At 42.8% G+C, this 24,393-nt stretch overlaps 1 protein-coding gene across 3 annotated transcripts; it reads left to right on the top strand.

Annotated features, from left to right (window-relative positions):
* Positions 1–23,958, top strand: Fmo5 (flavin containing dimethylaniline monoxygenase 5). Of its 3 annotated transcripts, none has more exons than XM_021632329.2 (9): positions 1–148; positions 251–427; positions 5,937–6,125; positions 7,839–8,001; positions 9,192–9,334; positions 12,293–12,492; positions 15,624–15,976; positions 20,307–20,379; positions 22,115–23,958. In XM_021632329.2, the coding sequence occupies exons 2-9, from the start codon at positions 293–295 to the stop codon at positions 22,458–22,460; spliced, it is 1,602 nt and encodes a 533-aa protein (XP_021488004.1). In that variant the 5' UTR covers positions 1–148; positions 251–292; the 3' UTR covers positions 22,461–23,958. The 3 variants fall into 3 exon arrangements, with proteins under 3 accessions (XP_021488004.1, XP_060249023.1, XP_060249022.1); XM_060393040.1 differs by having other exon boundaries at positions 103–161; XM_060393039.1 differs by lacking the exon at positions 1–148 and having other exon boundaries at positions 180–427.
* Positions 23,959–24,393: the final 435 nt, after the last annotated feature.

Below are 24,393 nucleotides of genomic sequence, written 5' to 3'. Positions count from 1 at the left end.
GGCTTTTGCGGAAGGAGAGTGCACGCCCTGGGGTGGGCGGGATAGGAGGTGGGACGGTCCAGCCCCTCCCCATTGGCCACAGCTGTGTTTATCCGAGACACTGCTAACCTGTAGGGTGAGACTAACCCGGGGCTGGTACTCCGAGCCGGTGCGTCCCCGCGGTACCTCGTTACGTTTTGTTTGCATGCTACCACCCGGGTCTTCCAGGGGCGTGATGTGTGTTCACTCCGTCCTGTCGTTCTTTCTTTAGGATACGTGACCCTGGCCCAGTCGGCGAAGCACTTGGGCGAGCATGGCCAAGAGAAGGATCGCTGTCATCGGATCCGGAGCGAGTGGACTCACCTGCATCAAGTGCTGCCTGGAGGAAGGCTTGGAGCCTGTCTGCTTCGAAAGGTCTGGCGACATCGGAGGGCTGTGGAGGTTCCAGGTAAATCCCCGAGCCCCCAAGAGTCGAAGGACTCCTTCCTGTACAACTTGTACTATTCGGAATAAGGAAGAGCAAGGCTGAGATTGAACACCGCCCTGGAAGCTGTCACTTCAGATTTTAGGCCGGTTCCTTGCTCTAGGCTGCTTGCTAAGTGCCACACAGATGCCGCTTGTTTCCTTTTTTTTCTGTTTCCACGAAAGCGACGCACAGACCAGGGCTTTTGTTTGCTTGTGTGTTTCTGAATTTCGCTGCTTTTCGGAAATGGGAAACAATCTGCCAAGTGTTGACGTCGCAGACATTAAAAGTTCCCCACTTGCTCCCGAGATCTGTGACAGTAGATAATGAGCCGATCATCAGATTGCAGCACCTTCCTGGGGCTGGAGAGGTGGCACAGCCAGTAAGAGCAGCTGTTCTTTCAGAGGACTCGAATTCAGTGCTCGGCATTCACCAGACAGCTTACAAGCGCTGTAAGCGCAGCTCCAGAGCATCCGACTTCCTCTTCTGACCTCCTCAGACACAAAAAAATGCACGTAGGCAAAACACTCGCACATATAAAAGAAAAAATAAATCTTAAAAAAAAAAAAAAATCCCAGGAGATGGCTTTTCTAGAAAATGCAAAGTGCTTGCTGCGGTAGTAGGAAAACCCGAGTTCCATCCCTAACACTCAAGAGAGGAAAGAAGGAAGAGACCCGGGAGGGAGGGAGGGAGGGAGGAGAAGGAAGAAAAAGAAAAGAAGCCTAGTGAAGTAACATGCCCTTGTAGTCTCAACTGTGGGGATGCAGAGGGGGACTCCAGAGATTTCCAGGCTACAGCAAGCCAGTCTTCCAGATCAGGCTCAGTAAAATGCCCTATCCCCAATTCCTAAGGTGGGAGCAATTAAGAACACCCAGCATTGACCTTTGGCCTCTACATGAACTGCACATGCATGCTCTCTCTCTTTCTCTCTCTCTCTCATTTCCTTCTCACTTGAGGTAACACTGACAATCCTAGTCCTTAATCAGAATGGGAAAGCAAGATTGCCTGCTCACTTTAAAAGTTTCATTCCCTGGAAGAGAAGGCCCAATTCCTCTGCTTTTTCTCCTGCCACTAGCTCTCTCCTCTAGTCACTAGGCTTCACTGGAACCCTATGCAAATTCCCAGACAAGCATGAAATCAACATTAAGGGAGGAGGGCAGGAGCGCACCTGGCACCATGCCAGACTACCAGGCTCAGGATTTTTATTGCTAAAGAGGCTTGAAGTGATTGTTGTCTAAAGACCTAATGACATTTTTTTTCTGATTGTCCTCTTGGCAGAATTTTGCCACCTTATGAAAGCCGTGTCTCGTCATAATGCCCCAGCATCTGTCAGATCAGCCATAGCTGTGTGGCTCAGCCACTCATGATGCATGGCATGTATTGGCTTACCACTATACTTATGTTTAACTCAGTTCCTGAACCAGGTGTGAAGGCCCACATCCTTTATCTCAGCACTTGGGAGGCACAGGCAGGCAGATCTCTGTGAGTTTGAGGCTATCCTGATATACATAGGGAGGTCTAGCCAGCCAGAGATACACAGTGTGACTCTATCTCAAAAACATACATACATGCATGCATGCACACAAACATACATACATATATAAGTTGACCAAGCCCATGAAGCCAGTCAACGGAGATCACAACCAGGGAAGTGGGGATTAAAAGAAGGCAAGAATGAAATAAGCACACTCAGGACTTCATGAGATATGAAGCCAATTTCATTTTTCTCCAAGCTCTTTATATACTGAAGAACAGCTTACAACAAGCACATCATGCCACATATGAGGACAAAGAGTAAAAATTAGCTCCAAGTTCCTTAATTTGCTCTGCCAACTACCTTGGGACTAATGTCACAAATTGCCGAAACATTCACTCTGAACCGACAGTTTCTTTGCACAAACAGCCTGATGGAAGATAACAAGTTTAACTTGGCCAAAGGTGAAGCTGAATTAGCAGAAGCATTCTAAGACAGCTGCACCATGGCTCCTGACGATGAGTCCTTGAGCAGCATACTGTCCTGGTGTCTTCCTAGGATGCCCCTGAAGCTGGAAACCTTCATTCTCACTCTTGTCCGTCACATAGCTGTGGGCACTCAGGTTTTGGACACTCATAGTTTACTAGGCATTTTCACATACTTGTAGTGTTGCTGAGAAATCCTCTATTGAAATCTATTTCTGTCACTCCCTTGCTTATTTGTAGCCTTGCTGGCCTTCTCTCAATGTTATCAGCTTAAAGTGACTTGGTCAACTGATTGTAGATATCTTCTATAGACCTAATCCCAGCACTTTGGGATTCTACCACGGCACTGAGTATCCAGTTAGGAGGAGTCCCTGAGATTCAGATGTTTTCTTTCCTGCTTATATTTTCCAAGTCCTCATTCTGAATGTATAAATATCCTTCCAGATACCATCATTTGTATTTTCCCATCTCTGTCCTTTTTCTTGCTTCACCTGCCAAACTAGTATTGCCTCCTTCCTGTTATAGACTGATGCTTTCCGATGCTCGTTTAATGAGTTTCCCTCAGGCATGGAAGCTCACAGCTGCAACCCCAGCACTTGACCTTGCCTAGTTCCCTACTGTGAGCGTGTCACACTAGGATGACACGTTTTTCATAGTCAGTGATCCAGTACCCATCAGCCCATGCTTGGCTTTGATTTACTTAGTTCTTCTGATGCCTTTTTTCCCCCCTATTTCAGGATTCCCATAATATTTAATAGTTGTGTATCTCTAGGCTCCTCTTGGCTATGGTGATTTCTTTGAAGCTCTTGTTTTGCTTGCTTTCTTTTCTTTTTCTCTCTTTAAACTCATCATGTGATTATATTTTTTCTTTTTTTAATTTTTATTAATTACAGTTTATTCGCTTTGTATCCCAGCCATATCCCTCTCCCCTATCCCCTCCCAACCCCATCCTCCCTCCCTCTTCTTCTCCTATGCCCCTCCCCCAGTCCAATAATAGGGGAGGTCCTCCTCCCCTTCCCATCTGACCCTAGTCTATCAGGTCTCATCAGGACTGGCTGCATTGTCTTTCTCTGTGGACTGGTAAAGCTGCTTCCCCCTCAGCTGGAGGTGATCAAAGAGCTAGCCACTGAGTTCATGTCAGAGACAGTCCCTATCATCCTGTTATTGGGAACCCCTCTTGGACACTGAGCTTCCATGGGCTACTTCTGTGCAGGGGTTCTAGGCTATCTCCATGCATGGTCCTCCATGCATGGTTAGAGTATCAGTCTCAGAAAAGACCCCTGTATCCAGAGTTTTTGGTTCTGTTGCTCTCCTTGTAGAGCTCCTGTTCCCTACAGGTCTTTCTATCTCCCCCTTCTTTCATAAGATTCCCTGAACTCTGCCCAAAGTTTGGCTATGAATCCCAGTATATGTTTTGATACCCTGCAAGGTAGGGTCTTTCAGAGGCCCTCTGTGATAGGCTCCTGTCCTGTTCCCTGTTTTTTCCCTCTTCTGATGTCCATCTCATTTGCCCTTCTGAAAGAAGATTAGGCTTCTTACCAGGGTCCTCCTTCTTGGATTGCTGGTGGGAATGTAAACTTGTACAACCACTTTGGAAATCAATCTGGCACTTTCTCAGACAATTAGGAATAGTGTTACCTTAATATTCAGGTATGCAACTCCTAGGCATATATCCAAAAGAGGCTCAAGTACACAAAAAGGACATTTGCTCAACCAGGTTCATAGCAGCTTTATTTGTAATAGCCAGAAGCTGGAAACAACCCAGATGTCCTTCAGTTGAGGAAATTGTGGTACATTTACACAAAGGAATACTACTCAGCTATTTAAAACAAGGAAATCATGAAATTTGCAGGCAAATGGTGGGAACTAGAAAAGATTATCCTGAGCGAGGTATCCCAGAAGCAGAAAGACACGGTATATACCCACTTACAGGTGGATATTAGACATATAAGATAAACATACTAAAACCTGTACACCTAAGGAAGCTTTTCTTTCTTGGTTTTGTTATCCTTGGCAGGTTTGAGGAGGACTGGTTGGGTACTTTGTTGAATATCCTCCTTTGAATTTGTCTGGCGTTTTCCTCATGGCTAGCCTGAGATTTTTCACTTCAGGGAGCATGATTCTGGAGGTGGATTTTTGCTCTCAGTTTACCAGGTCAAGGTTGACACTGTTTGTGTTATAACTTAGAGTGTAGTTTGTCAGGCTTGCCGGGTGTAAAGTTCAGCTTTTCTGCCTTGGGAAGAAAGCCACTGTGGCCAGCCATGCCTAAGGTCTATTGGCTATTTCCAGCAGTCTCTAGATTCCATTTGCTGATATCTATGTTAAACAAGGGAGCGATTATGCAATACGTAATTATGTAAACATGGGTATATGTAATATACACTAGATGAGTAGGATGTACGTTTAGTTTCATGGTACATATAACTTTTTCATGTAAAGTTATTATAGCAGGCTGCTTTTAATGTTATTACTTAGATTTTAAATTTCAAGTTATAAGTGTGATGCATGAGTGTGCACATGTTCAGGCACACAGCCACATGTCTGTGCATGCATCCTCCCATCCTCCTTTATTCTTATTTATTTCCTTTTGAGACGGTGTTTCTCATTGGGACCTGTGGCTTGCTGGTTAGGAGAAGCTAGCTGCCCAGAAAGCTCCAGAGATTTTCCCCTTCTCAGTGCTGGGTTTGCAAATATGTACCAGCACACCTGTCTTTTTTTAATGTGTATGGGTGTCTTGTCTGAATGTATGTCTTTGTAGCACATGCACGCAGAGGCCAGAAGAGGGCATCCAGTCTTCTGGAACCGAGGTTCCAAATGATTGTGAGCTTCCATGTGAGTGGTGGGAACTGAATCTGGATCCTCTGCAAGAGCAGCAGGGGCTCTTACCTGCTGATCCCACCAGCCCCGCAGCCTCACGCCTGGCTTTATATGTGGCACAGTGTTTTCTGGTGGTACAGCAACGTATGTGAAAACTCCAAAGACTTACCCACTGAGCTGGGCAGGACTCGCTTGGGATCGTGTGTGTCATAATCAGATGACAGCTGAGACTGACCCCTTTCACGTGGTTAGAACTTCAGTAGTAACAGCTAGAGTTCTGGGGGTGCTGGGGGCGCAGTGCTGGATAATTCCAAGCTTCAGATATCCTCTTCATGGGCCAAGGCCAGCCTTCCTAACGGTGCAGTGGCCTCAGGATAGCTAGACTTCTTATATGGATTTTGGCTTCTACCAGAGTGAGCTTGCTAAGTGTCTTAGGCAGGTACTGCAGGGTGGCTTATGATTTGGTCTTGGATGGTACTCAATGTCATGTCAGCTGAATGCTTCTGGTTAAAAGAAAGTTAGACAATTCTGTTTCAAGAGCAAAGAAATGGCTACAAGGGATACAGATATTGGGAGGTGTGGAAGTGTGTGTGTGTGTGTGTGTGTGTGTGTTGGTTGAAATAACGTTCACTCAGATAACTTTTTAAATGCTCATTGCGTACTCATAAATCATGAAGTTCATTCTCGAGTTGCTGTAAATACTTCTTATTTGACACAGGAAACGCCTGAAGAAGGAAGGGCCAGTATTTACAAGTCAGTGATCATCAATACTTCTAAGGAGATGATGTGTTTCAGTGACTATCCAATCCCTGATCATTACCCTAACTACATGCACAACTCCCAGGTCCTAGAGTATTTCCGGATGTATGCCAAAGAATTCAACCTTCTAAAATATATCCAGTTCAAGGTAAGCGATTTGGTTTTCTTCCCGTTTGAAATTGTTTATCAGGTCAGTGAATAACCTAGGTTCATTTACCTGCGTTATCTGACAAGACTGGCTTGAAGTCATGCAGCTATACTCTCCAAAAACCCTACTCTTGTCCTCTTGGTACTTGGGAAGTGTTCAAGGAAAGGTCTCCATTATATACATTTTGGTTGCAGACACAGGAAGTCACTGGCTAGGCCATTTACCTTGCCTCCATTTTATGCTGAGTTTAATAAAAAACTGATGAGGGGGGCCCGGTAGGGGTCAGAACTTTAAAATCTCCTGGTCCACTATCACTTAGCTCCTTTATGCTTTCTAATGTGCTATCTCATGCGTCACAACGACCTGGTGAAGTGGTGATTGGCAAGCCAGTGGGGCAGCAGATCTGGCGAGGGGAAGAGCACTGAGTGAGGGGCGGTCCTTGAGTTGTGCTCCTTGCCCTGACTTCTACTCTTCCACAAGTGAGTCGCTCACCGTCGATTTCTATACACTCCCTTGTTTATAAAACAACACGATCATCCACTATTTTTCTGGTTCCTTCTTTCTTTGAGGTTTTTCTGCCATGTTCTATACTTTGGCATCATGGCCATAAAAAACAATAACTCATATTTATGACATCTGGCAAAAGCCCAAATCTTCTCCTGACTGTTCTGCTAAATTATGACCAACATAACACTCAATGACAACTTCCAAAGCCAGGCAATTTGCAGCCCATAGATTGATTACCCTTTGTTTAAGAGAGACACTTTTTGAATAACCTTGACTCTAGGCTAAGCAGTAAAAATGCAAGACAAAAAAAAAAATACCAGACAATTACATTATATATAGAATTAATAAAAATGAAGAGGCTCATGCTGAGGAGAACTCCCTGTTGCTGCTCAGAGGAGGTCAACGCATGAGGACATGAGCTGCCAATCTTCAGGGAAGAGTGAGTTGAGAGCAGATTAGGTCTGGGCTGAGTCTTGAAGGATGAATAGGAGTCTGCCAAGTGAAGAAGGAACAAGGGTGTGGTCTGAGCAGAAGCCTAGCCCATGTAAATGCTCACGACAGAGAGAAGATGGCAGAGCTAGGTGGCCTCTCTCTCAGTCACTGAGACACTCTGGCCGAGGCTTCAGAAGTATATCGGAACACATTCTTGGTGTATAAATGCTCTGCAGAGGAACTCACATTTATTTATTTATTTTTACAAAGCTAAACATTATGCCACCAACCATCTCAACTCACAGCCTCTTTAGAGTTGCTTGTAAAATGAGCAATACGTATAACAAGGATTTAAAAGGGAGACCTGTATCTTAGCCATATGTTTAAGACCAGCCATTGTGAACAGGACTGGGAGAAGCAGGCATGGAGGTGGGGATATCAGGGAATGGAGAAGGAATGGGCCGTGAATGCATATGTCACTAATATTTATGAATCCCCTGGTTTTACTCCAGGACTGCAGAGCCTTAGGGCCATAGGCCAAGAGACCCAGAAATTTCTACTTGTTCTAGGAGCAGAGAGCAGTGCATTAGATTGCCTGCCTGGTTTTGTAGCCTGCCGTGTTGATGTCTGGGAATGTGTGACTCAGCTATCCTCACAGAGGCCCTATGAGTGATGGTGCCTGTGGCAGCCCTTTGGCTAGCACTCTGGAGGGAGGTGTGTCATGGAAGACATTTACTCCATAGGCCGTGGTTACAGTTCCTTGTCACTTTTCAGACCACAGTGTGCAGTGTGAAGAAGCAACCTGACTTCTCTACATCAGGCCAATGGCAGGTGGTCACCGAGCGTGAAGGGGAAAGGCAGGTAGATGTCTTCGATGGAGTCATGGTGTGCACAGGCCATCACACCAACCCTCACCTACCCCTGGAGAGCTTTCCTGGTGAGTAGCCCACCAGGAGGGGATACGCTGCAGCCATGACTGTGGTAGGACCCCTGAGGGACAGGAGAGAGGAAGGCTGAGCGATTCTTACCGTGGGGCTTAAAAATAAACTCTTGCCCCAATTAAATCCATTCCCCTGAAGATGTCAGGGGAATCTGTATTACTGCCATTTTGGAAGTGGAAACGTCGACAGTTTGGAAGACTAGAGGAAAATCAGAGGCGTTATCTATTGTCACGAGCCACAAATGTCATTTTTGTCAGTGAATGACTACCTATACAGTACTAGCCCTGTAATACTGGAAAGCAATTTCCCTGTTGTCTGGTAAGGGCTTAGCCATTGTGATCTGAAGCACAAAACGCTGTATGTGGTGATGCTGGTGTGTACCAGTGTGCCACACTGTCGGGTTACTAAAATCGCAGCATGTGCAGTGATAAATGCGTAATTCTGGGTCATAAGTAACTTACTGGTTATATCCTTCCAGGACTATACTTGGTGTAATCCTACCCATTTAGAAAGTGTGCTATAGAATCGTAGACCATATTATCCTGACAACAGCCTCACACACGCATGTTTACTGGCCCGTGCCATCTAGGTTTACATGGTATCTGTCCAATGATGAAATCCATTTTCAATATACGTCTTAGAATGGTTGTATCCTGTCAGGTAGGACATGACTATTTAAACTCATTGTGACTGTGTTTTCCTAAGGACCAAAAGGAAAGCTGAAGTTCTTGATTTGAGCTAATTGGAATTAGAAAGTTTTCATCAATTGAGGAAGAGAAAAATGGAAATACTGAGTTTCTAAGAATAGACCGAAAGCTTAGAGCATTTCATTTTATGTTTCTGGCCTGGACATTTACCTTTAAAAACGTATTCTACATAGGCCCCATATACATGTAAAAATGCGAGATTGAAAAGATAAAGGAGAATGGAGGTTTTCTGAGGCTGTCTGGACTGTGTCTGCGAATTAAAAATGTGAATGATTTATAACATGGAAATCACAAAGGTAGCGAGAGGATAAAAAGAAGCAAAACTCTTTAGAAAGGCAAGAAAGCTGCTTAATAAGGGGAGAATGTGGAAAATATAAGTTTAAACTTTAAATGCCACAAAAGAAAATAAAACACATGGTTTCACAAATAAAATTCTTCATACAATCTATCCCCCAATAATTATGTTTCTTCTCTTACAGGAATTGAAAAGTTCAAAGGGAAGTACTTTCACAGTCGAGAGTATAAGAACCCAGTAGAATTCACTGGGAAAAGGGTGATTGTAATCGGCATTGGGAATTCTGGAGGGGATCTGGCTGTAGAGATCAGCCACACAGCCAAGCAGGTTTGTATCAATAATTGCTGTACATTGCTCCACTCTTACCAAGGAAGGAGGCCCAGCAAAGAACATAAACACCTACACATGTTCCCCCAGGCCAGCAGCAAACACATGGGACTTGTGCACTGCCCAAGTTGCAGCTTTAGGTTTGATGCTTCGTATATATCCTATAAACCAAAATTTTCAGATGGACCTATGGATTTCAATGTGTCAAGGAAGTTTGACATAATGCTCTTTAAAGATTTGTTTTTATTTTGTGTGTTTGTATGTGTGCGTGAGTGTGTGCATGGGTGTGAGCGTGTGTGTGTGTGTGTGTGTGTGTGTGTGTGTGTGTGTATGTTCACATAGAGACAGAGGCATCAGATTCTTCTGATGAAGCTGGAGCCACAGGTGACTGTGAGCCCCCGCCCTGGTTCTGGGCGCTGAACCTGGGCCCTCTGCAAGAGCAGGACGCATTCTTAACCGCTGAGCCTCTCTCCAACCCAGCATAATGTTTTTGTGGAGAGAAATATCCTTTTTTTTTTTTTGTTTCCTATTAAGTATAGAATTAACTCATGGGGTGACGTAGGAAATCACCTTCATGGTTAGACATGGAAACGGTACTAAGAAGAGGCACAATTGGGGCGGAGTTGCTGAGTAAATGTTTAACAACACTGTGACATTAAGGATTTTTCTTTAAATAATTTGAAGCATATTTGTAGAGAAACAGCTTAATCACAATTACTGAAAAACAGTTAGGTATTTACCTATTGCCGATAAAGTAGTGACTCAGTGAAGATACAAGATTATATTGATTAAATGATTTCCTTACACGGTCCTTTTAAAATAAGATTTCTAAATATGTTGCTTATTGTAAGCAGGTAGAGATGGAAAACTGAAACTAAACTGTAACAGCCACTGAACAGTTACTGAGCACTCCCTGTACATCACCTTTCACAAAAACCCCATTTGTCACAAGAACCTTGAGACGTATGTATTGCTGTTGAGTGAGGAACTTTTAACTACACCTCTGAGCACGGACCTTGCTTGTCCAAAGCTGTACAGCTTATACGCAAAGCCATCTGGTTCCTAGGAACAGGCATGTCCTTTCATCTGTGACGTGCAGAAACATTTCTATGCGAGCCCCTGGGTTAGCATTGGTGAGAATGTTTGTGTGGAGGGAAGGGCCGTGCCTCTGCAGACAGGCAGCTCACTGCTTGAGAGCTTAGACCAAACATCTTGAAGCAGTGTACATCTGCAGCTCTGAAAACCACCTCCAAAGGGTGACGTGGAAGAGGAAGAGTAATAATCTTGCTGGTCAGCGAACATCAGCCTTTAGTCAGCTTTGAACGTGGACTTTGCCAGTAGGGGACACAGGAAGACTGCTTCCTGGTTCTCTGACAGTCTTCATTGTTTTCATCAGTCAGTGAAACATTTCTTATACAGGCTGGAGAGCCAGACCTGGCAGGAAAGTCAGCTTTGCCACTCTCTAGCTATATAACCTCCAGCTGTGCGATTTGCTCTCTCCAGGTTTCTCATCCGTAAAATGGGGCTGGCGGGGTCTTCCTTAAGAGTTACTGTGTTGATTAAATAAGTGTGAGGGGCCTGTTACAGCATCTTACTTACAGGTCACAAACATCAATAAGGAGTAACAGTGTTATGCTCGGAGACCCACAGGGCACAGATTATACCCTCTGTTCGCAGAGGCACGCTCTGAGCGGCAGCAGTCAAGAGCTTACACACCAGTGAGACGGATAGTCGGGATATTTCTAACAGGGTTATTGAAGATAAATTATGTAATATAAATGATGCGAATGATCAACAAGGTTTTCGTAACACTGAAAACAATGCCAGTGGCAAAATGCCTGAGGGTTTTGGGTTGGGTGATTTGCAGTTACTTTCAACTTCACTGTTTTCTAGTTTTTTAAATTGCTTTACAGTTATTAGTTTTGTGTGGGGTAGGAGGAGTACACATGGAGCAATGCATGTATGGAGATAAGGTCAGGACAACACCCAGGAGCTGGCTCTCCTTCCACCACTTAGGGCCCTTAGGTTGCCGGGCCTGGCAGCCGGTGCTTGCCTCACCAATGTCTCCAGCCCCATTTTAATAAGCTTTAGTAAGTACTTTGTAGGTGCTAGGGAAGTTCAGGAGATAAAACGTTCACCTTGGAAGGTCAGGGGTATGCTTGTGGAGGGGTCAGATTTAATCTGAGACCCAAAAATGCAAAGATGTTGGGAGGATTTATAACAGCAGTTCTTTCTCAACCTGTGGGCCTTGACCCCTTTGTGGGGGTCAATTGACCTTTCACAGGGGTCACCTAAGACCATCAGAAAACACGGATATTTACGTTATGGTTCACAACAGTAGCAAAATTACAGTTATGAAGTAGACATGAAAGTCATTTTATAGGGGCTGGAGAGATGGCTCAGAGGTTAAGAGTACTGGCTGTTCTTCCGAAGGTCCTGAGTTCAATTCCCAGCAACCACATAGTAGCTCGTAACCATCTATAGTGAGATCTGGTGTCCTCTTCTGGTGTGATGGCACACATGCAGGCAGATTGCTGTATAAATAATAAATAACTCGAAAGAAAGAAAGAAGGAAAGAAAGAAAGAAGGGAGGGAGGGAGGGAGGGAGGGAGGGAGGGAGGGAGGGAGGGAGGAAGAAAGGTGTATTATGTTTGGGGACACCGTAGCATGAGCAGCTGTATTAGAGGGTCACAGCACTGGGAAGGTTAAGAACCACTGCTTTAGAAGAAAGAGGCATGTTTAGCAAGTAGCAGTAGATCACAGGGAGGTGTATCCATGGACAGTGAACACACCAGCTAAACTATAGGAGTGTATAGGAAGGAAACAGCAACATTGCTTACAAGACTGTATGGGACTAAAACACTAGCAAGTTTGAACTTAAGCTTGAGGGGAACGGGGCTGCTTTTGGAGGACTGTGAGATAAGCTGATCAAAACAAACATTGTTTCCCCTGTATCAGGTATTCCTCAGTACCAGAAGAGGAGCTTGGATCTTGAACCGTGTAGGGAATCATGGATATCCTATTGACCTGACGTTCTCTTCTCGAATTAACTACTATTTGTCAAAGATCCTTGGTTCATCACTGAAAAACAGATATATGGAAAAACAGATGAACCAAAGGTTTGATCATGAACTGTTTGGCCTGAAGCCTAAACACAGGTATGTTCCCAGGATGGGAGTGGGGCTGGAGATGCAAAAGGCACAGAGACAAGGACCGCTGACATGGGCTCATAATAGACCTGCCTTTACCCAGGCATTAAGAACATCCCTAGAGTCAGAAATCCTTTTTCCAACTTGTTGGTCTGTTGGTTTTCAGCTTATTATTCTTTTGATGGTCAGTGTTCTCTCATGGTATCAGTTCTTTACACTTAACAACAGCAAAGACCCAGAAGTAGAGGGTGATGCCTCAGTGGTTAATTCACCAGTAAAGTCTGCTGTGAGCCAGACATTCATTATACTGGGCATGAAATACAGAGGGGAAAAGACACAATAGTGACACCAACACAAACAGGAACACCTTACCTTTCGGAAGACTTTCTAATCAGACCAGCCAAGAGCTAAATGAACACTATGCTCAAACCTTTCAATGACCTCACAGTCTGGGCTGTTTTAATGTGCATCTTTTAGGTAAAAAAAAAATTAATCTTACAAGAACAAAGTAATTTGTCCAAGGTCAACACAAAGAGAAATGGCATATTCTATAAAACAGATGTTCCCTTAAAAACACCAATAAGAAGAAAAATAACAAATGTGATTTTTGAAAATTTGTACAGACATTATGGTGCAGGACTATAATCCTAGCTATTGGGAAGGCTGGAGCAGGATGAGTTCAAGGCCAGTTCAAGTTGCCCAGCCTGGGCAGCTTAGTGAGAAAAGGTGAAGAATGCGAAACAGTTGCGCAGTGGACTACTCACCTAGTATGAGTGAGAGTCTGCATTCAGTCTCCAGTGCTGTGATGCATAGCAGGGGGGGAGGGGGCTTTGGGGTGGGGGCGGTAGCAGCAAAGCATGGGACACAGTGGGAGTACAGGATGAAATTACAGTATAAACAATGGACTTGGGGCCAGTGATAACTCAGAGGGTAAAGACACTTGCTGCCAAGCTTGATGACCTGAGTTCGATTCCCCAGGACCTGCATGGTGGAAAGAAAGAACTGAGTCCTACAAGTTGTCCTCTGACCTCTATATGCCACTATGCCACACAAGACCACATACGTACATACACATAGACACACACACACACACACTCTTTCTCACACATACATACAATCAATCAATCAACGAATCAATGTTAAAACTTCTATGAAACCGTGTCTAAAGACTGATTTTAAATGCTTTACTGTGCCCTTTTTATTTTATCTGTTTGTTTGTGGTGGGGTAGGAAGTGCACAAGCCATGCAAGCCATACATGTGGGGCCAGAGCACAGCTTGTGAGAGTCACAAGCTGTGACCCCCTCTCTCTACTGTGTGGGTTCTGGGGGTCCCAAGCAGGTCATCAGTCTTGCTCCAAGAGATGTGTACCTGCTGAGTCATTTATTGCCTCTTGGCTGGTTCCTGTTTAAGTATCTGGATCCATAGAAAAGTTACCCAATTACCAAATACAAAGTCCAGTCCTGTGCTCTCACCTAGATTTGCCTGTTGGAACAGTTGGCTGTATTTGCTTTCTCTTGCTGTCCCCTGTTGAAGTATCAATAGTACACACATATTTTTTAAACACATGAGAATAAGCTGCAATCATTAAGGCATGTTACATAAAATATTTCCACATATATCAATAAGAAAAAGAATGTTCTTTAGTATATCCATAATACAGGTTTCATAGTCAAGAAATTTAGTATTGATAAATATACCCAACATATTGGCATATTAAAGTTTCAACAGTTTTCTCAACAATATTATTTATAACGTTTTAAAAGTCACACTACTGCAGTCTGTTGGATATTTATAATTTCTCTTAGTCTGAAATTATAATTCCAATTCTCTTTTTCTTTAACTTCTTTTGTTATTATTATTATATTTACAATGTATTCATTTTGTATCCCAGTTGTAGTCCCCTCCCTTGTCTCCTCCCAGTCCTCCCCTCCCTCCCTCTTTTCCCTATCCCTCTCCCCTGGTCCACTGATCTGGGAAGTCCTCCAATTCTCTTTTTTTTTTTTTTAACATAGACCTTTAACAAACAATGCAAAGTATTTTATAGATCATCTCTGAATTCAGACTTGCACAATAGCGTCTCCGCTCGTATATTATATTGAGTATGCTGAGGTTCATGAGGCATAAAAACATGTATGAGGTCCGCTAAAGACATTGTAGAACGAAGTCTTTGTGCAGCCTCTCATATAGATGGTGCTGGAAAGAGATGACTCAGAGCTGAAGAGCGCTTGCTGCTCTTGCACAGGACTAAAGTTCAGTTCCCAGTACCCAGGAGAGGTTATAGGCAAATAAGGGATTAATAGTTTTGTGATTTGCACAATTATGTAATAGCTGATTTAGAGACAAAGGATAAGGAACAGTTTGGAAAGGAGAAATGAAAAAAAAATGATGGAATGTAGCAAAGAATCTTTATAAAAAGCTTAGAATCTGTGCAGAGTAACTGTAATAAAACAGGTCTTTAAAAAAAAAAAAAGACTCAAGAATCTGGAAGCAGACACCAGGCACCTTACCCTGTTATCCCCAGGCAACACTGCTTACTCCATCAGAAGTCACTATGACAGACATTCTGGGATCATAGTCTGTGCAGCACTGGGAAGTCATTCAACATCTTCAGGCCTCATCTATAAACCATGAATAATGACACCTGCCACTCTTCCTTCATCAACACTGAGAGCCGAGTAATCAAGTGCACGGAAAAGCTATCTGCATATAGACTATACATTGTATACACATGTCGTGTGTTTGGTTTGGAAAGTGATGAGTTAAGTCTATCTCTTGGGCCTTTAGAACGGGAAGTGGGACATGAACATAATGTTCCTGGCCTATTTCTGCCAGTTCTTGGTCAACATCCTTACCATCCCTCAGAACATTGCTGTTACCTGAGAAACCGCTTAGACAGTCCTCAGACAAAACTCTTTGCCCTTCATTCCTCCAGTCCCCTCCCTTTCCAAGCTATCCAACTCTGAGGTCCTGATCTATGTCAAGCTGGTATACGGTAAGACTTCATCAGCTTCTTTGGCCAGATAGGGGGGTAAAGACTGGTGTGTTTTTTACCACAAGAGCAGAATTTTACGTACGTGCTGATTTTTCCCCCTTCTCCTTCACTCTCACCTTACCTCTTTGTCTGTCTTACCACTTACAGGGCTCTGAGTCAGCATCCAACAGTAAATGATGAGCTGCCAAATCGCATCATTTCTGGCTTGGTGAAGGTGAAAGGAAATGTGAAGGAATTCACGGAAACGGCCGCCATATTTGAGGATGGCTCCAGGGAGGATGACATTGACGTAGTCATCTTTGCCACAGGCTATAGCTTTGCCTTTCCTTTTCTTGAGGATTCTGTCAAAGTAGTCAAAAACAAGGTGTCCTTGTATAAAAAGGTCTTTCCACCTAACCTGGAAAAACCAACTCTTGCAATCATTGGCTTGATTCAGCCCTTGGGAGCCATTATGCCTATTTCAGAGCTGCAGGGACGCTGGGCCACTCAAGTGTTCAAAGGTAAGTAATGATACACATTGATAGCTTGGTGAAATGTTTTAACTATAGTTGTGCAAGTGCTTTTAAATACCTCAAGGGCAGGTACGATTTTAACATTTTAAATGAATCTAAAATAGTCATTGAGTACTTATCAACCATAGACGTAGGTCAAAATCACATCAGAAATTTTTCTTAATTAGGCATGCTTTAGTCCTATCCCTGCCAATACTCAGTTTAGAAGTGGGTTTGGTGTAAGATTTTTGAGAAAAATGTGACTCTAATGTGAACTGCAGCCTAGAATCTACTCATCCAGACTGTCAGCAACTGGTATATATTTGTGACACAAAACGAGTCTTTAATTAGAGATAAAATCAAATATAGACTAGCATGACTTCATTTCAGCCATATGCAGCGGTTCTCAGCCTGTGGGTCAACTCTATGACCTTTCCACAGTGGTCACATACAGAAATCCTACATATTAGATATTTGCACGACGATTCATAACAGTAGCAAAACTACAGTTATGAAGTAGCAGTGAAATAATATAATGAGTGGGGGTCACCACACATGAGGAACTGTTAAAGGGTCACAGTGTTAAAGGGTCACAGTGTTAGGAAGGCTGAGAATCACTGGATTAAGAGATGCTTAGAGATCCATCCAGAATGTGGAATATTTGATTCCTCAAATCCTCATTCTCTTTCCTGTTAGGCTCCTATTTCAGCTTTAGTTGTGTGTGGAAAAAAAAAAAAAAAAGCTTTAGAGTGCAAGATAATAGATTCAGTGTGAGTCAGCAGTGTGGTAAGCCTTCCTGGAGACCTCCTAAAAACTCAGCATCATTATGGAATCATACTGTCTGGTTCTTTTCTAAACTGGATAAAACACATACCTGAAGATAATTTACAAAAAAAAAAAAAAAAAAAAAAAAAAAAAAGTAAGATTATAATGACAGGTGATGAGATAAAAATGGCTTAAGCGGGGCTGGAGAGAAGGCTCAGCAGTTAAGAGTGTTTGTTGCTCTTGCGATGACCCTGCTTTCATATCCCAGCACCCACGTGGTGGCTCACAACCAGAACTCCAGTTTCAGGGGATCTGATGTCTGACTTGTAGGGGCACCCAGCATGGTGCACAGACAGACAGAGCAATGGTACACATAAAGTAAAAAGACTAGGGATTTGAAAGCATGCCCTCTGGATACAAATGAAGCAGCTAGAGAAGTTTTAGCTACAAAAGTTAAAACCTGAGAGAGGATGAAGGTTTTCCTTTTGAATATTCAAAGGAATGGCCCATAGAAGTAGAATTATTTCGTGTTGCTTTGAAGGGTGAAACCAGAACGGTGGAGTGAAATTTTGAAGGCTACATATTATCAGTTTAACAAGAACACCCTGAAAAGCACCTCTTCCTTTCAGCCAGTACATTTCAAGGTAAAACAGATGGCCTCTGATCTAGTGAAGAATCCAAGGAAAACAGAAAAAAGGAGCCCATGTCTGGATGGCCATTTGGCTATATGTTGGGTAGGAGGATGATATAATGGAGGACAGGACAGGGAGAAACCATTGTTTCTTTATATGGTTGTAATAGTAAAATTTATTACCATTACTGTTTAATTTAAAATGCTTAAGAGTTCTTGTTGGAATTATAGCTTTCTCTCCCTACTGAAAACTTTTCATGGTTGATCAAAATTTCCAATTTCTATCGTTTCTCAATTCCTTCTAGTTCTATCCAGTGAGTCATATGCTATTTGAGAGTACTGGACCAGCAAAATTTAAACATGATTTAAAAAATTATGTTTAAACATGGGAATGCTTAAATAAGAATAGAAATGCTGAATCAAGAAAGAGCAACATCAGATTATTCCATAATTTTTTTTGTCTGTAGAATTTTTTAAAAGAGTGAACTGGCTGTCTTTCAGCCAAGAAATAGACCTCTTCCTCTATAATGTGTCCAGTTACTAAAAGTCAAAATTTTGGTTGAATCATGAGAAGTGACTTGGAACTCAGTTTTTCGAATTAGTTTCTTGAACACTCTTAAGACCTATGACTGAAGCATGAAACATTGCAGTGTTTCCTTGCTGAGCTGTAAGGGCTACTTTCCGTGGCTCAAATGAGAGGACACGTGGAAAACACAGCTGGGTCTTCCTGGGTGCTGAGTTTCTGTGCCCCATGTTTAGAGAGCCTACCAGGAGAGTTGGTGGTGTGTGCTCAGAAAATGAAAACCACCAAGACGTGGGAGAATGTGAAGCCTGTTATATGGGAGACTTAAGATTAATAATGAAATTATTAAGATTAATAATTAAGATTAATAATGAAATGACTTCAATGTTTCTTGTTTCAAGGCCTGTCAAGTATTAAAACTCAACTCTCACTCCAAAAGTAGAGTTAGGTCCAGTGTTTCGAGTTGTGTAGTAGATTTGACGGTTACTACAAAGAATGTTCCAGCAGTTAGAACAACCAAACGATTGTGTCATGTCCTTGAATAAGGTCTCCATGACCAGAGTTGTTTAAAGAGACATGAGGTAACTGCTTGATACCAGTATTATAGAGAAGAATATTGCATTAGGTAAGATCCATTTCTATCTAAAAGTAAATATTTCAGAATGTTATGGACTAGTGCCTAGTGCCTACTTATCTGTGAAGAAGACTGGCTGATCTGGAGTTACTTTGGCTTAAATATGATTTGGACTTTGTCTAATTGGTACCATTGCTGTCAAATTCTTACTTTTGGAACTCTTTGGGCATCAGAGCTTACACTTACTTGTGTAGAATGACTATTAGGAGTTGCCCTTGGGTCTTGCCCTCAGCTCTTAGCAAATCACAGAATTTAGGTGTGAGGCTTACCTTCCATGGGACTTGAGCATGAAAGATCGAGGTGAGTCTTTACCTCTGTCTTTCTCTGAAGTGTAAAATCTCTTTATTACAATATGTCAATGCAGGGCTGTCTCCCACTCCCTTGAACTTTGATGTTGTGACCCCTTTCTTACTGGCTTTTGAGGTCCTTTGTTATTTCCTCATATACATATTTCATTTCCCAGTTGGAAGGCTACATGAGGGGATCAGTTGGATGTCAGAGAAAAGCAAGTATCTTCCAAACCCAGGTGCAATGGGTATATCTACAAAACAACTTTCACAGCTAAGGCTCAGGGAACATTCGATTGTAACTGAAGGAGGATCCAGGAGTTTTCCGTGAGATTGCGTTTCCTAGTAATGTCAGAAGCTACGCCCGTGAAGTCACACCAACATGACTGCCTAAACCTGAGCTGAACAAGTACAACAACAATAGTCATGCCAAAGTGATGGGGAAAGACCAGGAGACCTCAATCCTACACAAAGAGCTAGCGCAATTAAGAAATGCTGAGAGCAGGAGAGATAGTTTTCCCAAGGGAAAAGCACACCAACTTGTTACACAATATCAGATGGTCAACCCTGAAAACATATACATACAAGTAGTGTTATACAGACTGAGCGGGTTATATTTGGGAATGAATGCATATACATATGCACATGTAATAATAAATGAAAAAGTGGCCTTAAGTTTGATTTCTTTTAGATTTATTTATTATGTGTACATACAGTGTTCTGCCTTCAGGCCAGAACAAGGCACCAGATCTCATCATAGATGGTTGTGAGCCCCCATGCTGTTGCTGGGAATTGACCTCAGGGCCTCTGGGAGAGCAATCAGTGCTCTTAACCTCTGAGCCAAGGCCATAAATTTGAAAGAGAACAGGAAGGGGATGTATAAGAGGGCTTGAAGGGAGAAAAAGGGAGGGAAAGATGTAATTGTATTATAATCTCAAAAGTAAAACATAAAATAAAATCTATCTTTCAAGGACAGGGCAGAATAGAATAAACTGTAGACATGTGAACTTGAGAGACAGAAGGAAGACTTTCTTATCTAAAACGCTCAGGTCCAGAAGTGGTCCAGATTTTAGATTTTTGACAATTAGCGTATATGGCATGGGTTATCTTCGGGCTGAGACCCAAGTATAAACATGGAATTAATTACTTTTTTCTATATACCTTTACACATAACCATTTAAAAGGACTCTGTACAGCTGTGCCTGCCTTCTGAGTGTGACCTGATACATGAGATCATTGTGAAACCTTTTTTTTTTTTTCAACTGTGACATCTTCAGTGCTCAAAAGAAGTTTGAATTTGGAGCATTTCCAATTTCTGGTCTCCAGATTTAGGGTGCTCAGTGTTTATCATTGTGTTTTGGTAGTGATAGGACTGAATGCATTTTACAATCTCTCTGAGACCCCATAATTCTTTGAATTCCCCACAGTGTGGTAATTGCCATAAAGATTACTGCTCATTCTGAGGTAATTAAAACTTCTGTTTTTATTTTTCTCTTTAGGGCTAAAGAAATTGCCCTCCCAAGGTGAAATGATGGCAGAAATAAATAAGACTCAGGAGGAAATGGCAAAAAGGTAAGATGTTCTCCCAGGAAGACATATGGGTGCTCTGTGTATTTCTCATAAGACTATTGTGCTATACTTAGTTTTCACATGTGGGCTTAAGGGTTTCTGTTACACTGTGGCGTCAGAGGGAATTACCACACCTGTGGTTTCTGTATAGCTGGAGAAGGAGAAGCTGATGGTTTAGGGCCTAAAAGAAGTTGAGTTGGAAAAAAGATACCGAGGGAACATCGGGTATATAATCTGCTGAGAATTCCTTAAATGCTGGCCATGCTGTCAAGTAAAAGAGGAGGCCATCCTTGAATGGCGTGTCCCATCTTGAGGGTCAAACAGTAAGCCTTTCTTTTAAGAGGTCTCTTAGCAGATGCTCTGTGTCCCTCCTGGGCACCGCTGAAGCTGCTCTCTTGGAGGTCTTCCGCAGCTCACTTCCGGCTCCGTCCCCTCACTACGAGGTTGACACTGCCGAGTATTCTTTCTTCTTGGAGTGTCTTCTCTCCCTTCCGTGGGGCTGCTAAACTGTTTCAACTCCCTTCCCCTTTTTTCTTCGGCTTATTTTCTAATGACCTGGCCATGTGTGGTCCCCAGGGCTGCCACTTAACTTGTACTGAGGGTCAATTTTGTGCCCACATTTAGCGTTTCATATGCATGGAGATGATTTACTCTTTGCGACCACCCTGGAAATGTTTTAGTGATTTCCTTTTCTTGGGCCTTTGTGAATGCTACAGCTCTAACCTCCAACCGTGGGGTAAGTGATTGCGTGCCCACAAAGTTGGGGCCACTGGAGCACCCAAGTTCTTCCCTGTATCCCCTCTTCCAAAACTTAGTTTCATTTCAGTAATTGCTACATGGTCATCTGAGAGTCCCTCAGCCATTCTGTCTCACCAGCCAGTTCTACTCAATTTTGCTTCCTTTTCTTTGTTTCTGTCCTTCATTTTGAATTCCTCCGTCTCCGTTAGCGTGGCTTTTCCCTTATTCCCACTCTGACTCACTCTTTGTTTATATCGGTCACATCGCCAAACGCTGGCTTTCCACTCGCTGTTCCCGGATCCCCTCTGTCCACACACATACCACTGTTTGTCGTATTTCCCCACTAAAAAACTCTTTTTAACCCTTTACATTTGCATTTGGTATAGTAACCCCGTCTAGCTCCACCTAGGGGACCAGTTACTCTCAGAGGCTGTCACTCACCCTCATCTTCTCAAGAGCTGCAAATGAGCATTGGTGCAGAGAGGCCCTGTTCTGTACACCCCTCATTAAGTAACTGAGGATCCCCTGCTTAAGGAACTTCACGGCACGCCAGGCTTGCCTCCCTAGCTCCATCCATTTCCATTGCTGCAGGCAGTACCAGATGTTGTGTGCCCATATTCTATGCCCATTTCTTCCTCACTCCTTCACTCTTGGCACCTCACTTACCATCCTTTCTTCGTTCTCACTCTAGCTTTTTCCTTCAAGGATCCGTTGGCCACAGATCTCTTAACTATCTTCTCTCTATATTTCCATTTTGCATCTAACCCAGAATACTTACCTGAAGGCTTATATACTTCTGACCTTCCTGAGCATGGTGTTTATGCATTATAGAGTCTAATGCATCATAAGGAAGGTAACAAATGGCCTATCTATTTTCACGGTTCTTAGCAAACTATCCATCCCACAAACAGACGCTTGCAAAGCACTGATTGGCTGGCTAGCTGGCTGGCTGTTTGCCTGAACTGCTGATAGCCTGGGACTTCTGTCTTCTTTGCCTTAGGTATGTGGACAGCCAGCGTCATACCATCCAGGCAGACTATGTAGACATCATGGAAGAGATTGCAGATTTGGTGGGTGTCAGGCCCAATCTCCTGTCTCTGGCCTTCACTGACCCCAAGCTGGCATTACAGTTACTACTGGGACCCTGTACTCCAGTCCAGTATCGCCTGCAGGGCCCCGGAAAGTGGGCTGGAGCCCGACAAACTATCCTCACCACAGAAGACCGTGTACGAAAGCCTCTGATGACCAGAGTAGTCGGGAAGGACGATGCTGGGGCTTCGCTGACGACAACACGTGTCTTCATGCTGGCTGTTGCTTTCTTTGCTGTAATCCTGGTTTACCTCTAGCTGTGGCAGTACAGTGTTCCGGCTTCCACTGGAAAGATCCATCTAGGGAGTGACACCTTCAGAACCAGCCTCATACTGCACAGAATCTCTCTCTCTCTCTCTCTTCCTCCCTCAATCATTAATTTTTCTTGGTTTTCTGTCTGTGATACTGGGTTTTTGTTTATTAATTCATCTTCCTCCCTCTGTTGAGCCTCTGCTTTTTCCTTCTGACAAGTCCCAGAGCATGAGCTCAGGTCCTCTTTTGTCATCTTTATATGTCATTTACAGAGTTCGCTTAATGCTTGACTCTGTTGTGTTTCTAATCTCGCGTACCTAGACTTCAGTGTGTAATTACACAGCTTGAAAAGACTGCTCACACCATTGAACACATACTGGCTACAAGTTGACCTTGTTAGCAGAGCTAATATGTCTGTTTCAAGAATTCCTACAGAGTGTAGTCCAGTAAGAATAACCATTCAGGGCTCAGGACTAGAAGTCTAAGGTTATGGGTGCAGATGGTGAGAAGCTCCTGGCTTCATGATGAATACAGTGAGGCTATTGCATGGCAAGACAGAAAATATGTCATTAGCTAAGTTCTGACATAAGACATATGCTTAATAAACACTTGTTAATGTTTATGAAATGAAGGGTCATCCCTAAGTCAATTTAATAAATGGCTGACTCCATAGAACTCTTTTGATACAATTCATTATCTACCAGAAGGCTAACTTTTGTTTTTAATATTATAACTGATTATGTCCATCTTTAAAGTGGATGCTGGGGATTTGAACTCAGGTCCTCTTGCTTTCACAGCAAGAACTCTTACTCACCAAGCCATCTTCCTATCTCCTGCTCTCATTTTCTTAAAAAAGAACTACTAAACTGAACAAAGCGGCACATACCTGTAATTCTAGAACTTGGGAGTTTGAGGCAAAGGATCACCACAAGTTCAAAAACAGCCTAGTCTACATTGCAAGTTCCAGGCCAACCAGGTTTGCATGCATGGTGAGAACTTGGCTCAAGCAACAACAACAACAACAACAAAAAAAAAAATACAAAACCAGAAAAGAAATTGCTCTCTAGGTTTAAAAGTCATTGAAATAATTTCCGATCTTCTAATAGGTTGATAAAAGAATTTGATCAGCTGAAAGAGCAGCATTTCGATAACACTATACATAAGCAGATATGTGAGAATCCAAACTTTCCTTTTCCTAATTGAATACGTATTTGGACAGCTGCCTAACTTTTCACCCAGTGTACCCTCTGCAAACTTAAGCACCGAGCCCCAGTATGGTTTCTGGGATCTTTTTCCTCACTCCAATCCTTTAGAAAATGAATATTTGGGGCTGGAGAGATGGCTTAGAGGTTAGGAGCACTTTCTGTGCTCCGAGGTCCTGAGTTCAATTCCCAGAAACCACATGGTGGCTCACAACCATCTATAATGAGATCTGATGCCCTTGTCTGGGGTGCAGGCATTATATACATAATAAATAAATAAATCCTTTTTAAAAAAAAGAAACTGAGTGTCTGTCATTATTAAAATGGATCTGGGATTTATTTTTTTTTAATCTGAAGATTGCTTTTGTTCAAAAGTAAATCAAACTCATCCTTCTTAACTTTTTTCTTCAGCAATATAAAGTTTCTCTCATTTAGCATGTAAAGATGTTGACATACTATACCTCCAGGAATGTCATCTCTTCTTATCGGCCTAATACCAGAGGCTTCTCTCAAAGCGTGGAGTTTTAAATTGATTTGACTCTCTCATTCCACTTAGAATATGTACAACTACAAAAGCCTCATCAATTTCTAAACTACAGCTGCAGGTAAGACTAAAATAGGATATTACATGTAAAACAACTGAAGATGTGAAACATACGAAGATATTAAGAATAGCTACTGAAGAACATACTAATTTGTTAATTTACATGTTTGCTCATCTGGACATAGTAAAAGG

The sequence above is a fragment of the Meriones unguiculatus genome, chromosome 10 (genome assembly GCF_030254825.1).
Source record: "Meriones unguiculatus strain TT.TT164.6M chromosome 10, Bangor_MerUng_6.1, whole genome shotgun sequence".
In the NCBI taxonomy this organism is placed as follows: Eukaryota; Metazoa; Chordata; class Mammalia; order Rodentia; family Muridae; genus Meriones; species Meriones unguiculatus.
The sequence above is the reverse complement of the archived record's forward strand: the minus strand, read 5'-3'. Positions and strand labels throughout refer to the sequence as shown.